At 32.4% G+C, this 16840-nt stretch overlaps 1 protein-coding gene across 1 annotated transcript in view; it reads left to right on the forward strand.

Annotated features, from left to right (window-relative positions):
• NAALADL2 (N-acetylated alpha-linked acidic dipeptidase like 2) overlaps nt 1–13500 on the forward strand; it is a gene marked incomplete at its 3' end in the record, with an annotated part of 657209 nt that extends 643709 nt beyond the window's left edge. Inside the window, exon 10 of the mRNA XM_011380947.1 lies at nt 13354–13500. Within this exon, the coding sequence (XP_011379249.1) occupies nt 13354–13500 (147 nt within the window). The remainder of the gene's footprint in view (nt 1–13353) is intronic.
• Between the last annotated feature and the right edge of the window lie 3340 nt (nt 13501–16840).

A 16840-nucleotide genomic window follows, 5' to 3' on the forward strand; every position in this document is an offset into this window, starting at 1 on the left:
ATTAACTTTTTTGATTACTTAATGTCATTCATATTATAGACAACCCCAAGAGATTAAAACTAATCATTATTATTTGAGAGAGGAGCACCTCCTTAATACTCATTTCTTGAATATAAAGTTTCATTTTATAAAACTTCAATTAAACAAATCTTTGGGAAAAAAAAAAAAAAAAAACCTCTTAATTTTCTTTTTAAATTTAACTTCTGAGTGGTCATCTTTAAGGATAGTTTTCTTGATTCAACTGAGGCTGAGGACAGTGGACTGCAGAGCTCAGAGCACAGGCTCAGTTAGCAAGTCACCTTGGCTATTACTAATGTGATCAGCATAGTACAGACAGAAAAAGGGTAGGTAGTGATAACAGTTCATCTCCTACTTCTTCCTTGACATATATTCACCAAAAAAATAAAAATAAATTTTAAGGAGGGGAGACAATTTTGAAGCAGCGACGAAGGGAAAAAATAATCTTTCGACAAGCCATTACGAAGGGAAAAAAAAGAATAAGAGTCAAGTCTACTGGAGTCTCTGTTATTTATATGATTGTTAGCAATTGCTTACCTATCTTATTTCAATTTTCTCATCTGCCAGATGGCTGTAATACCCTAATTACCTCAAAGTGCTGTGAAAATAGAAGAAGAGTACATAGGTCAAACTCCTTTATAAAGTATAAAGCACATATAGAATACAGTTTTTAAAAACCACGCTATCAGAACCGATAGTTTAAAAAAGGAAAAGAAACACTTTTGATTTCAAATGATAGAAGTAGTATTCCAGGTAGAATGCTGTTCTTGATTTCTTTATGAAATTATTTCATTCAGTCCATTTAAAATTGAAATTACTTCACTGAATGCCAAACATATAACCAAAAAAAAAAAAAAAAGGTAGACAGATACTGAACTCTGGAGAATAAAGTTGTTATTTGTGAAAAACATCTTGTTTCTTAGAAATTTAAGAACTATCTTGTGAACTTTTTATATATTTTTAAAATTTGCTTTTGTGATAGCAGTAATTCCTTTTAATTGTCTAATCTCTTATCCTGTCCTTATTATGTATATACTTGTTTCTTAACCCCACCCAAGGCCCACTGATTCATAAGTCTGGGGATAGAGACCTGTAATTTGTGTTGTTACAAGGCTTTCCAGATGATCTCTTGCTTGCAAAGTCTGAGAAACACTAAATAATGTGTAAGGAAAAAAAAAAAAGAAGGCGAAAAGTAGGGAATGACTATGAAATTCTGATAACTGCAACTGGGTGAATGTTGGAGCCATTTCTGAAATAAGAACACTGAGAAAAGAGCTAGTTTGAGGAAAAAATTATTTTTTAAATCATTTTTATTTAAATAAAAAATTAATTGTAGTGAAATATACATAAGATCACCATTTACTATCTGAACTAGTTTTAAGTGTACAGTTCAGTAGTGTTAAGTATAGTCACATTGCTGTGCAACCAATCTCTGGAACTTTTTCATATTGTAAAACTGAAACCCGTTAATTGACTCTCCAGTTTTCCCCTCCCCCCTAGTCTCTGGCAACCACAATTCTTTCTTTCTCTATAAATTTGGCTACTCTAGATAATTAATTGTATCATTCTGTCTGGGCTGCTATAACAAAATACTATGGACTGGGTGCCTTAAACAATGGACATTTACTTCTCACAATTCTGGAGGCTGGAAGTCCAAGATCAAAGCGCTGGTTCCTAGTGAGGGCTCTCTTCTTGTCATGCAGACAGCCACCTTCTTGCTGTGTCATTACTTGGTTGAGAGAGAGAAATCTGGTTTCTTCTTCTTCTCCTAAGAGCTCCAGCCTTTCAGATGAGGGGTCCACCCTTAGGACCACATTTAACCTTCATCCTTTCCTCACAGTCCCTATCTTCAAATACAGTCACAGTGAGGGGTAAGACTTTGACTTATGAATTTTGGGGAAACACAGTCCGGTTTATAACACTCATGTAAGTGGCATCATACAGTGTTTGTCATTTCGTGACCATCTTATTTCATTCAGCATAATATAGAATTTAATCTTTGATGAGTTAACTCTGAAGTACCTATTTCACATCCAAGTAAGATGTCAATGTGACATCAGATGGCAAGAGAACATACTTAAGGGTCATTGGTGTGCTTTTTTGTACCTATCTGCAAAATGCCAACTCCAACAAAAAGTCTCATTTCAAAGTAGTCTCCATTTCAAAGTGCTCCAAGTTCCAGATGTTGGGGAGAGGGGGTTTACAAGGTGAATTTTGAAAGCTTATTTCACTGGAATTCCAGCATTAGAGTTAAAGAATTGAGAAGACTGGACTTGTGAACAGAAACCATGGGCCACATTTTGACCTTACCACCTGAATGACTACAGATGATTTCCTTAGTTTCTCTTAGCAATGGTGGCTTTAAAACAGCTTAGGAATGATTTTCTCCTCAAAGTATTGTTATAAAGATAAAATACGGTATTATATATGAAAATAACTGACACACAGTAGATACACAATACATATTAGTTAAATATGAATTCGGTATTATGCATTTTTTTAAATGCTAGATCACTACTGTTTTGTTCTGCTGTTACTTTTTTTGTCATTAGTTATAGCATTTTGAAGTATTTTCTTTAGTTTCCCATCTTAGATTTATCTTGATCCAATCTATATTTTAATCAAAATGTCATGAGTTTATGTAGGTAGTATCTATAATAACAATTTATAATTTCAGTGTTAGGAATTATTCTTTAAGAAAATAATAAATTTATTAAGGAAATATCTAATTTAAGAAAAATTAAAGAAATCCTTAAAATTCCTTGATACCGAATGAAAATATGTAATGATATTTTATTATTTCTCAGGTGTAGATAATAATCTTTTATATAGCTGTACCCCATTTTTAAAGCCTTTTTATTGCAGGAAATCAAAAAAGAATACATTTTTACAATATTTAATATTTGTATAACACTTAAAAATATTCTCTTTTAATGCATTTGGCAAGAATATTTAAACAACAAAAGTACTATTCTATCACATGAACTACCTTATAAAATCCAAAGAGATTAACAAGGAAAAAATAAATAAAAAACATATAAAGAACCTCCTTTAAAACCAATGTTCATTAGGAAAAGTGCATTAGATAATCATAAAAAAAATTAGCCTTCTAAATATGAGCATTTGATATCTTAGAAGGTAGGACAAAATGTAGTTTTAAGTAGTTTTGGTAGCAAGACATTGTCAAATACATAAATGTAGGAGGGTTGTGTGTGTGTGTGTGTGTGTGTGTGTGTGTGTTACTTTAGTAGTAATGATAATTCATAATAATAATAGTTATGTACTAAGTACTTATGAAAGTACTTGGTGCTGAGGGCTTTGCATGCATTATTTAATTTACTATTTTCAACCTCCTAATATTGTACACATATCCCCTTTTTGTTTGAGGAATTCAAGGCTTCAGGAAATTAAGTGATTGCACTGAAGTCATACTGCCGAAAAGAAATATTGCTTTTTAAAGGAGAATGCAAAATCAGCTATTTCATCTTCAGTCTCTCTGTGGGTCATGCTTTGATTGTTTTTTAATATTTATCTCAAGCACCTACTTACCACAATGTACTTTGTGATGTCAGTACATACTTATTGACTTCCTACAGATACCTAATGGGATACACAGTTTACATGAAAGCAGATTTTACACAGCAAGGAATGAAGAGGATGCTTTCCAGAATAGTCATGACTCATGGAATTACAAGAAATCCTCTTCGCACTTCCTGCAGCATCTTTGACACTCTGAGTCCAGTAATTTCTAGGTGTAAACCTAGGCTAAGCCAGATGATATTTAGCTCTTTTCTTCTCCTCTTCCTTACTATTTCCTCTCATTGGAAAAATATTATCTATTAGATTGATTAGTATTGGGTCAATAGAAAGATGGACAAAACACATTCTCTGCTCTCAAAAAAAAACATGTAAGAGAGGCACAAAAAATACAAAGAATTAAAATAAGTGATGTAATTATAAAACTTTCTGGTACATTCCGCAAAAATAATGATCTTAGGTCTGATACAAAGAAACCTAACATATGAGGATTGTCACTTGGGTGTGAGTCATGGGTGGCGTCTGGGTCTCCTATGCACAATGCTTCTTAGACATAATAGTGGCCTCCGAAACTCTGATGAATTTATTCTAGTAAAGTTTTCCCTAGGCTAGCAGTTATTTTGGCCCAGGGCTTTAAGGCTATGCAACAATGCTGTCATCTGTCAGAGTTAGACACAGTACTGCTGATGGTGATATATCCTCTCCCTGATTTCTCACTCTCAGCACTTAACTTGCTTGATATGGTAATGTGTGATTGTATGCCATCCACATCCTTTTGCCCTCCTGCTTGCCAAGTTTACATTTTTCAGCTTTTCTCCCTGTGCCCTCCTAAAATAAATTAATTACCTCTAAAAAACCTGAAAACCCCCACCTGATTTACAACTGCCCTGTAATCCTGGTCATAGAAAGGACAGCAAACTTTTGCCCACTATCTACTAAATTATGCTAAATATATACACATTAACTCCAATTGTTCCTCGACTTCAATTGAAGTGTCTGATTTTTTTTTTTTTTGAAGGGAAGTTACTAAACTGTTTCATCTACAGAAGATCTTGTTTAAATATTGCATTAAAAATATTTGCAGCCTCAGAGAGTTAATGTTGAATCAAAAACCAGTTTGATTTTCAGTTAATTTTTTTAATGCCTGGCAGCTGGAATACAAACCTGAAACGCTGACACTGTATTATTTAAATAGCATTGCCTATGAGGCTAGGGGAAGCTATTTAAGACAAACCTCAAAAAAGCCGGTGAAATAATAGCTGAAGTTATGTTATGTCAGCCAAATGCTTAGCATGGAACAGCATTGTGAAGCCAGAGTTGTTATCCTTCATTGAGACATAAAATCTATATCTTGATCCTGTGGTATAGGAATTATACCCAGGGGCTGTATACTTTCATCCAGTGTGTTGACCGAAGGTCAGTTTGGATGGTTCTGCTTTACCTTTTCAATATGCTCATAGTTTCATTTCGATATAATCAGAGTACAGTTTTTTGGAAGGGCTCTGGGGCTGTCATTCTATATATAGTTTGCATTTCACGAAGAAATAGATTTAGCTATTGGAGTGACCAACATCAAACCTATTAAAGAAGTGTCAAAATGGCAAAGGAAACTATGGAGTTTGTATCTTGTAAATTATTTTCAAGTCACCATTTTTCTGAAATTGAAAGATAATTTTAATTTAGTTGATTATTCAGCAGCCTACCAACTCTTTCCAAACAAACTGAGGAACTCATCCTCATTTTCTTTTTTTTAATGTGTGTTGTAGAGAGTCTCATTAGACTATGGTGAAGGTGGTTGGGGGAGTGAAGGACAACAATGTATCAATTAAGTTAAAAATTCCTGCCTGCCATTCCATTTGCTATGGTTGTATCTCCACAAGGTAGCAAAGCTTTTCATCTGTAAAACGGAATAGTAATAATTGTTTCACCCATCTCACAGGGTTGTGTTATGATCCATTATGAGTCTAACTGTAAGTGGCTGATCCTTATGTAAGTGTCTTAAACTGATTTTAGAGTAAATGATTTCCAGTACTACAACTCTAAATACCCCATATCTCCATTCTTTGGCATTTTGTAAAATATTAAAATTTCTAAAACTGGGAGATATCTGTTATATGATTTATTTCCTTCCAATTATCCAACAAAACTGCTTTTAAATTGATACTATCTTACAATCAAGGGAATCTTGGAATAGGGAACAGAGAACATATAGTTCAAAGAAGATTTGAAAACTGTAACATTGATTTTTGGCAGGTGATTCAATCACAGATTTACATTTCAAAAGTAATAAACAAGTAGACAATGAAATGTCTTCTTTCTAAACCTATTCTTCCCCCTAGGCAAGTAGCATTTTCATATATCACAACACACACATCCTTTTTTTTTCTTAAACACAAATAACACCTTATAGAATCTGTCTACACATTATTTTCCTGTAAAATGTATCTTGAAAATTGTTTATTGGCAGTGTATATATACTGTTGTTCTTTCTAAATACTGCATATTATTCCATTTTATGGATATAATTTATTTAACCATAGGATTTATATTACTTTTTTTCTTTAGCTATATATATGAGGCACCAGTATTCCCACATGCTCAAAGCATAAAACTTGCCAAAGATTTTTTTGTAAAGTAGATATAAAAAGATACTTTCTATATCTTTTATGTATATGTCATTCATAATTATTTTTTTGTGAAATGTCAGTTTATATTCATTGACTATTTTCTATCAGCTTTTTTCTTTATATTTTACAGAAACTAACTATTTTGTCTGTGAAATGAATTATAATTGTTTTTACCAGCTTTTTAATTATTCTTGTTTATGGTAATTTTTGTCATTCAGAAAAGTTATAATATTATACAGTTGGAATAATTAATAATTTTTTGTCTTTGGTGTTTGTTGTCATTTCAAAAATGTCTTTTCTACTCTAAGATTATTAAAATTACCTTCCATTGTTTCCTCTATATTCTTTATGATTTAGATTTTTACATTTAAAGATGAATTAATATGGAATTTATTGTGGTATAAGACACCATAATGTGGATACTATTTTATTATATTAGTGGAGATTTTTATTTAGACCCCACAGTTTGGTTGAATTGTAAATATTTTTTAAAATTTAAAGTAACACATCTGTTTATATTGTTACACAAAGCCTTAAGTGAAGAGAAATAAAAAAAAATTTAAGTCTTCTGCTATCATGTGCCTATTGGTCAAGACCTTAAATTGGTCAGGAAGAAGAAAAGGAAGTAAGTAGATTTCAAGAGAGGGGCAGATAACAGATGTTAGAATAAAAACAAGGGCAAATATCTTCATTTATCTCCATTTTTATTCTTAGAGAGTGATCGTTATAGCATTCATTCATGCATAAATATAGCTTCAATCTAATTTCAAGTATGTCAAATATAAAGTAACATATCCCTTCATTCTAGAAAAAGATTGAAGTTTTAAAAATTAAAAATGAGAACAGAATTAGAGTGCATTTTTGAGTTTGGTGATTCTACTTGTATATATTAATATTTAAGGCTGAAAATACTTTATAAACACCCTGTAAGTAGGTTATTAAACCTTTGCAGAAAACTCAAGACACTAAGAGATTTTTAAAATCCCATTTTAAAATTTCCATTTTAAAATAAGATAAAAGCCAGTTTTCTCCCCCTGCTCAAGCGAGTCTTTCATAAAGGCATTGCAAAATATTTATTAATTTTTCTTTAAATTTTTACTATTTTGAAAGTATATTTTATATATACAAAATTCATTATCAGATACTGGTGTTAGGGATAATTTTTAAAAGTTTCTAGAAAGTCAGAACAGTAGTCCCTTTATTTGCAGAGAGTACATTCCAAGACCTCCAGCAGATGCCTGAAACCACGGAAAAGTACTGAACCCTATATGTACTATGTTTTTTTTTTCCTATACATACATAAATTTTCACTGAAAGGAAGTACTTTATGGCTTTTCTTTGGTATATCTGAATTTGCCAGAATTACTATCCTTGCTCTTGGGGGACATTCTTAAGTAAAATTAGCAGTCCTTGAACACAAGCACTGTGATACTGGAATAGTCCATCTGGTAACCGAGTCAGCTACAAAGTAACTGACTAATAACACCTGGGTAGGTACTATAAACGGGGTGGATACATACTAGAGAAAGGAATGATTTATGTTCTGACAGGATGGGATGAGACAGCAAGAGATTTCATCATGCTACTAAGAATAGCGTGCAATTTAAACTTATGATTTGCTTATTTCTGGAATTTTCTATTTCATATATTCAGAACACAGTTGACCATAGGTAACTGAAACAGCTAATATGGGGTCTCTGATTCCTAATTTGTAAAATGTAGCTGTTTTGCTGGGGGATATCCCCTCTCTGGACCACTTTGGCCGGTCGATAAATCCTATATAGACCCATTCTCAGAAATAATGTTTTAAAATGCTTAATGAAAAGACACAGGATTACAATTGAAACCAATTATAACAAACTGAAGTTATCTAAGAATTAAAACACACATTTTCATTTTAGTAATATATAAGCTTTTTAAAATTAACACATTGAACTAGAAAATTCAGCAAAATGTCTCATAACTGCCATCTTTTCAAATTTCTGATGAGTTTATTCACTACGACTGAAAGATGATATGAAAATGCTTGATTTTTATTTATTTACAAAGTTACAGGCACTGCTAATAATATTGGATTTGTGGCCTACTTCATATTTAAATGAAATGTTAAGTTTCAATTAAAAACAAGTAATAATAAATATATATATATATTTTTGGTACAACAATCTCTTGTGGTTTTGTTTTTGTTTTTTTTGTTTGTTTTGTTTTGTTTTATTTTGTTTTCCTGTGGACCTCAGGATAAAAACCTTTAGGAATTAGGATTTTAGGTTCTTTCCAGTTTCAAAATGTAATGATTTCTCTAGAATCCCTTACCTGTATACATGAACACATTTCCTAGGATCATGTTTATAAGTTCTAAAGGAAAGATGTTTTAACAAAATTCTGCTAACTTGTTAACTGCCTCTAGTTAATCAAACAAATGAAAAAAAAAATTCTCACTACCATTACTTACTTAAAAGTTAAAGTTTAACTTTTTACCAGTTCTGATGAAAATTTCTTAAACAGAAAGGTGGTCTACCACTTGAGTATATTAGTCACAGTTCTTTAGAGAAACAGAACTGATAAAATATATGAGATTTATTATAAAGAATTTACTCACACAATTATGGAGGCTGAGCTGTCCCAAGATCTGCATGCAGTTGGCAAACTGGAGACCTAGGAGAGCCGATGGTGTAAGTTCCATTCTAGAAGACGGCAGACGGGAGACACAAGAAGAACATGTTTCAGTTGAGTCCAAAGAAAGGAAAAGACCTATATATCACCTGAAGGCAGTCAAGCAGGGAGAGTCCTCTTTATTCTTGAGAAAGTCTGCCTTTTTGTTCTAGTCAGGCCTTAAAACTGATTGAATTCAATCCTACCTACATGAGGGTGGGCAATCTACTTTAGTTCGTCTACCAATTCAAATGCTAAACTCAACCAAAAAACACCCTCACGGAGACATGCAGAAAAATGTTTGACCAAATATCTGGGCACCTTGTGGTTGCCTGGTCAAGTTGACACATCTCAGTGCCTATAATGAGAAATCATTTTTAAAATAACACAAGCATTATTATCATAATTGGAACATTATTATATTGTGAAAACCAGGAAAATCAGGAAGATAAATTATTTTTACACAACTGAAGTTACAAGAATGATTCTGAAGTGAAAAAAATTTGATTTAATTTTACTTTTAGATGTAGAATATAATGCTTTTATTTTGATACATTTATTACTGTTTGAAGAAGTAATCAATTTATCTTTCTTATGTATATAGTATGAAAGCAGAGTATGGGAGAAATAAAATGTTTTAATTATGAAACTGAATTTAAAATATTTTGGAAATTTGTCAATGTGTCTTGGTATCATTATTCAGCTAATGCCAATTTGACTTAATTTCTTATATTTCACTTCTGTGATTATTTACTATAAGATTTTGCCTTTTAGTTTAAAAGTATACTTGCAAAGAGCATACCGCCTTACAACTTTAGGATTCAGATGGTGATTTCGTTTTAGGTCTTCCACAGACTTGTGATATGAAATTAAATAAGTGACATAACTACAATTTTCGCCTGAACTTGCTTATTTTATGAACTGGAATAAAAATGCTTGTTATCAAACATTAAATATGGAGTATTTTGAACTCTTTGGATGAAATATTTAATTTGAATTTACTCAGCCTTGTAAATAGATTTTTAAAATTAATTGACCTGTACAAATTTGTTACCAATTTTCTCTTTCCCATGGTGGCTAACTTCTAGTAAAATGAAAGAAATTAAAATTTCTTTCTACTTTCGTCTCAGGTATTAGTGCTTATAGGGGTCGAGTAGATCAGTATCTATTACCTGATATGTACCTGTTATAATGCATTGAAGTGCTGTGTGGGAAAACAATTAACATTAGGTCAGAATATAGATTTAGGATAACTTAAGGTCCATGAATTTGGCCTAGATTTTAAAGTAATGAATAATAAAAAGATTTAGAGGATAAGGTTTCTGTGCCAGGAATATTCTTCTCTTAAGGAAAATCCCCGGATAAAATGATTTGGGGAAAAGAAATCTATAAACTATCTTCTTTTTTATCCTGGCTATTTCACTCTGAAACTAGTCAGAAACAAAAGCACAAAAGAAAAAATAAACAGAGGCTTGGGGCTTGGAGGTCACATGTTTCCTCCTTTTATCACTGGTTAAAGCAGGAGTGTAAGAAGTAGAGAATAAGGGCAGGGTCAGGGAGGGTGAGAGAAAGATGTTTGTGGGCTGGTGAGCTAAGTTCTCTGCAGGACTTTACAGGGAAACTCTGGGCTCAGTAGGTAAGGAACAGGCCTCAGGAAGGCTCCTGAGTGAACCCTGTGTTGTCCCTGAAGCTTCCAATTTTAGATTGATTTTCTTGAAGCTTTTACCTTTCATTTGGGCTTAATTCTGACATGAGGCTCCATAGCCAAGTGCTCCCAGATGTAGGCCCACTGTCCTTGGGGCCACACAACCCTATTGTTCTGTATCATCTCTCCATAAATAGTACATGTGTAGCACCATAGGTGTGGTTTAATAGCGTTTAACCTTCAAATATAATTTGAAAATAATTCTAAATAATGCTCACTCTGTTGCTATCTTAACTGGTTTACAAAAGGAGTTTATATATGAATGAGGTGACAATACAAACCTTTAGGGAAAAGATAGATTTTTTCAAACATGTTGAATTAAAGCAAACCAGAGTAGGGAAAAGAGTACAGAAGTATTTTAGGGAATATAATCCTGAAGATTGGATATTAACCTTTTGATTTGCCTGAAAAATACAAAATATGGAAGTAATGATGTTGGAATCATTACATTAATGCGTAAGAAATGATGGGAATGGAATCGATGACAATAGTAAAGTTATGCTATTGGACTAGACAAGAACAGTGAGACTAGAAGAGAATTTGTACTGGCTTCAAAAAGAATGCCCTGGACAATAAAAAACTTAGACTAAACAAGAACTGGGCTTTGTTTAATTATTAAATCAAAAGAGTGCAAGGATTGATTGGAGTACGATCATTTGTGCCATTTAGAAATTTGTATATCAGGAAAGCTAATACTTTTCATCGGAGGGAAGCTATTATATAATAATGACTTAACGGAAATAATATCAAATATATTTATATGTAAATCACAGTTATATTTTATTTTTTAAATGTGATTCAGAGAAACATATTGTGAAATTTAGTATTGTCAATTTTTGATCCGTGCCATTGTTCTGTTGAGAAAAAAAATCTAAGGAGTGTGGTTGATACTTGGAGTGGCTATTCAGAATTATTTATGCAAAATGAAATTAAAGCCAAACCTATATTTTTATTGAGGTTGAGTAGAATACATATGATGTCTCAAAAAGGTATAGATGTTGCTACAGTACAGAGAAAGTAGATCCCTTAAGTGATTTTTAATTTCTTTGGCTAGGGAAAGGCAAAGACTAGATTCTATGAAATCGTTAACATAAAGGGTGCACCAGTTTAGGTTTTACAGATTCTAATGCTGCTGGCCACCATTCAGTAAATTTGAATGAGTGAAGACAGCTGATCGTGAGAAACGTGGATGGGACATGGGTCAATGTCTTGCCTGACCAGGACATTCAAATCCAATTAGACAAAAAAATCTATTCTGGCTAAACAAATACCCTCACAAGCGCAGTTTTAACACCTGGATCTCTCAAAAAAACAAAACAAAACAAAAACAAAAACAAAAACCTGTTGTTTTTGCATAATATAAAGTAGGTTTTTTTTGTTTTTCATGATCTGCTACTTTAAGGTAGCTCTTCTTTGGGAATATTCAATAACCTACCTAAACTGTACCAGGTATAAAACCTCCAGGAGCCTTCACCACAAGAAGATATCAGGAAGTAAAAGAGGATTAATTTTTTTTAGGAATGTGGGCTTTAGAAAGAAGCAGATTGATGGATGTCACCACAAAAAGGATTAGGTTGCTACCAATTGAATGTATAATACTCCTTTTACTTCCTATTTCCAAAGTGCTTAATTACCCAAGATATTTGTAAATTACATTTAGCTGAAATCTTGCCTATGTTATAAACATTCACAAGACTCTCCTTTTTAATTGATTTTAACTTTGTTACAAAGATCTTTCTCTTTGGTCCTCAAAGAAAAGTGGATAGGTAATAAAATATTTAGCACTATAATTTTAAAAAGTTGGAGTAATTTATTTTCTGTATATTAACCTGCATATTTCCAAATCTTTGATAGGGTATATTTAAAAGTATTTTTTAAAACTATATCATGCCAAAGAAGCATGGCGGAGGGGAGGAGTTGAAGAATCCATTGATTTTTGATTCATTGCAAACGTGTATTGAGTACATACTTTCTGCCTATTAGATGTGATATTCTCATGTTATTGTCTCATTTACCTCATCCTTACTGCTGAAGGGATTGGTATTCCTCCATGTTTCATACTTAAGATAATATTATCTCAGAAAGACTCTAGATTTTTGGAAATTTTATTTAAAAAGACATTTCTATACAATATTAGTTATAGAAACTCTTAATTTACTTTGTTTTTTTTTATTATGTTTTTATTTTTGTAAAGCTACTGTCATTTATTCTGCGAATTAGACAATTCTTAAAGAAATAATAGTCTATCTCATTACATTTCCCCAGAGGTTGCACTTAGCTTTGTGGTCCTTGATGATCCATGGTAGTCGCTGGCATATATTCTTATGTAGGAATATGCTTTTAAGAAGAAAATTCTTTCTGTGGTTTTCAAAAAAACATTTTTTAAAAAATGGAATTATATACTAGCAAATCATTGTTTAAATTTATGAGAGGAAAAACAAACCCTAAACCTTTTTAGGGACTCACATTCTTTAAAAATATTTCAAATGAAAGAGTTAATTACAGTTCATAACAAATATATGATAAAAATGCTTTTGAGGCAACAACAGCAAAGAAAGCCTGATTTAGGCCAGTGTTGGTCTATGAGCATCAGAATCCCAAATTATAGAGCAGTGTTATAGCACAGAACCCTGGGCTCTGTCCCTGAAGGCTCCCATTCTGGAGGACATGGGCGGAGCCTGAGCATTTGTATTTTGGCTAAGTTCCTGAGTGACATTGATGTTGCTGATCTATGGACCACATTTTGAGTAGCAATGATTTAGGCGTGACCGGAGAAGCATATTTTGTGCTAACAATTTAAATTATGTTTTTCAGAAAAATAATTTCAACTGTTCCAGAAGAGCTCAGTGCCCAAAAACCAATGTCAGTTCTGTACAGATACAAGGTGATTCTGAATATTTCATCAACCATCTTGGAGTTCCCACTGTGCAGTTTGCTTATGAGGACATCAAAGCATTACAGGTGATTGTTTCTAAAACTGCAAAACACCCACACATGGACACAATATAGCAGACATGGAGAATTTGATTTTATCCTGGCTATTTGTCTTTCTTGCCAAATAGGTCACTGGAAGCTGCTTTATTTAAAGAGTTATTCTTGTTGTTCAGAGGCTTTGTAACAGTATTTGAAATCATCAGCTCTTTTCAATAGTATTGAATTCAATTTAAAAAGATTTATACTGTCACTCACATTTTCACAGTGTGCTTTGCAACAAGAAATTTGCAGTAGTTGGATTAACATCAAAACATAATTGTAAGTTTCAGTATTCACAGAAACAGATGACATGTGCAATAGATTCTCCTCTCCTTGCCCAAGGGAAAATGCATTTCATGTACTGTATATTAATGTGAGTCTTGTGAACCAGCTACCTGAAGTCTGTCAATAGTTTTTCTTCCTAAAAAGATAGTACTTTTTTTTAATGAAGATAGGAGGCTTTTTCCAAAACAATATCACAGAGCCATGATTCACCTTAATTAAGTCTGTGTTCATCCATCTATTGGACTTCAGGCATTTTAATCTTTTTTAGAATTGTGTCACAGGAAACCATTTCTCTGTAGATCTAAACCTGTTGAAATGTTTTATTTCTTTTAAATTGTGCATGCCTTTTGGGGAGCTCTTTAAAAGCCTCTGGAGTAGGCTGCTTTAGGTAATTATTAACATTAACAAAATAGTGGCTGAAAAATTAAGAGTGCTTTGTTCTTACCCATAGATGTTCCTAAAAAGTTGTGTTTATATTTTTATAGGTGATTGTATGCAATATCTTAATTTCTGATAGCTTTTAGCAGTATTCAACTTCTAGTATGCAATATCTTAATTTCTGATAGCTTTTAGCAGTATTCAACTTTAGGTTTCTCTGCATCTCTCCCCCACCCCTCTGCCACACACACACACACACACACACACACACACACACTTTAGTTCCTCTGTAAATAGCTAATGATCACTAACAACTTTTAATAACTAAATTACTGGAGGGAAAAACTCAATTGTGATGAGATAAATTCTTGGATAATGCAAAAGTAATCATTATGATTTTTTTTTTACATATGGATTTTCATATGCTATTGTTGTTTGAAAATGAGGTATGTGTGTAGAGGTATCTATCCTTCCTTTTATGCAAAGTCACTATATACATTATACTTACATCGATGTATTAAGACATTAACTTATTTTTAATTTTTCACCCTGATATTTCTTAATATCTCTTTATCATTCCCCCATCTCAGCCCATCCAGCTCCTGTCATGTTAACACATTGAATTATAGCTTTCTTTCAATACATGTCTGACTCATCTTGGTTGAGTTTCAAGCCAAGAATTCAGAGAGGCTATATAGTATATCCTTAAGAATGGGACTAATAGTTGACTCCTAACTCTGATACTTACTAGACAAATGATCTAACTTTTTTCAGAATTATTTTAGAGATGAGAAACCTCTGTATACTTATGGAATCTACTTTATAGAGCTGTAGTAAGAATAAGTGAGACTATGCATGTAAAATGCTTGGCTAACATTGAGCATATAATAAGGCCTCTGTCAACCATAGCTATCATCACAATTATTATTGTCTATAGATCCAACATATCAGTGGAAGAATTTCTAAACATTTTAGATAAGAACATAGTAGTGGAAGGGAAGAGCTTATTAATCGTTAAGGAAAACTAGCTTCTAAGGCTGAAGAGGTGGCATTTGATTAAGATCAGCTGGAGAGTCTGAGGTGTCAATAGGGAGAAGAGTTGGAAGTCACTACCAGTGAAGTTCTAAGAAAGTAATGTCATTACCGTGAAACTCCTAAGGCTGCAGTCTATCTACTAGAACTGGCTTAGTCTAAAGAAGCTAATCATTTTTTTAAATAATACTCAGACTATTTTCCATCATCGAAATCATTTTCAATTATATTTCTCTCCATAAATGTAATTAAAAGAGAATCTCTTATGCTTTATAACAAATGACCTTGTTTATATTGCTTTAGCGTGGAACATTTTTTTAAAAAAATAGATTTGTCCTTTATAAAATATGAATGCTTAAGATGAGATAATTTTGTGTGATGAACTCTTCAAAGAACAGATAATCTTTGCTTTTTCTGTTAATCTATATTAAGTATTTGTATATATTAAGAGGAGTTATAAACATTGAAAGGCTTTCTCCATGATATAAAGATTTATCCTATGTCAATTAGTAAAGTAGGTAAGGAAATTGAAGCATTTTCATGAATTTGAAATTAGATTTAAAAATATAACATATGTTCATATATTATATAATATATATTATAAATATAATGTACAAAATGATATCTGCCACCTAATGAGTACTTTCTGTGCTATGTGTTTTTATCTCACTCATATCTCATTTAATATTTACAAATATCCCTATAAGTCAGCTATTATTATTAACACTTTTTTGTTGTAGATTAAATGAAGTTTAAAATCTAGTAGCTTATCCAAGATTATAAAACTAATGAATGGCCAAGATAAAAGTTGACCTCAAATCTGTTTAAAAGTAAGCTCATGTTCTCAACTCTTACAGTATAGGTTGCAAATTGGAGAAGCCCAAGGACAAGATCTAGTCCACAGATATATTTTGTTTTCCTGTGCTTTATCTAAAAATTGAATTTCTAGAAACATTGTTCCTACCCCCACACCCCTGGACACAATCAGCTAAATCATGTATTACTTACTAGCTTATCATATTCTCTATCAAAAAATCTGTTGTGCTGTTTGTCCTAGAGTGCAGTTAAGAATAATATGTCTTCAACACCTGTTTCTTTCTTTCTTTCTTTTTTTTTTTTTATTAGTTACAAGTGTACAGTACATTGGTTAGACATTTATGTAGTTTATAAAATGAGCCCCCTAATTGCTCCTTCTCTCCTCTGGTTTTCTACCAAGCCAATATATTAATGCTGACTGCGTTCTCTATGACATGCTCCCTATCCCCATGACCATCTATCAACTACTAATTTGGACTTCTTTAACTCTTCACCTCATTCTCCCAGCACCACCCCCGCCTCTGTCCATCACCAAATTGTCTATGTTTGTGAGTCATTTTTGATTAGTTTATTCTTTTTGTTCCTTAGATTCCATAGATAAGTGAAAACATATGGTATTTATCTTTCTCTGTCTGACTTATTTCACTCAGCATAATAACCTCAACACCTGTTTTTATTAAAATTTGTGAAATAGATGATCAACATAAAGGACCACATGTTTTACCAAACTCGTGTTACCTATATTACTTGCCCTGGCTCCTGTAGGAACTGAGTTCATTATATCTGTACTCACTTTGAATAAAATTTGAATAAAAGT

Source organism: Pteropus vampyrus, unplaced genomic scaffold, assembly GCF_000151845.1.
Source record: "Pteropus vampyrus isolate Shadow unplaced genomic scaffold, Pvam_2.0 Scaffold12, whole genome shotgun sequence".
Lineage (NCBI taxonomy): Eukaryota > Metazoa > Chordata > Mammalia > Chiroptera > Pteropodidae > Pteropus > Pteropus vampyrus.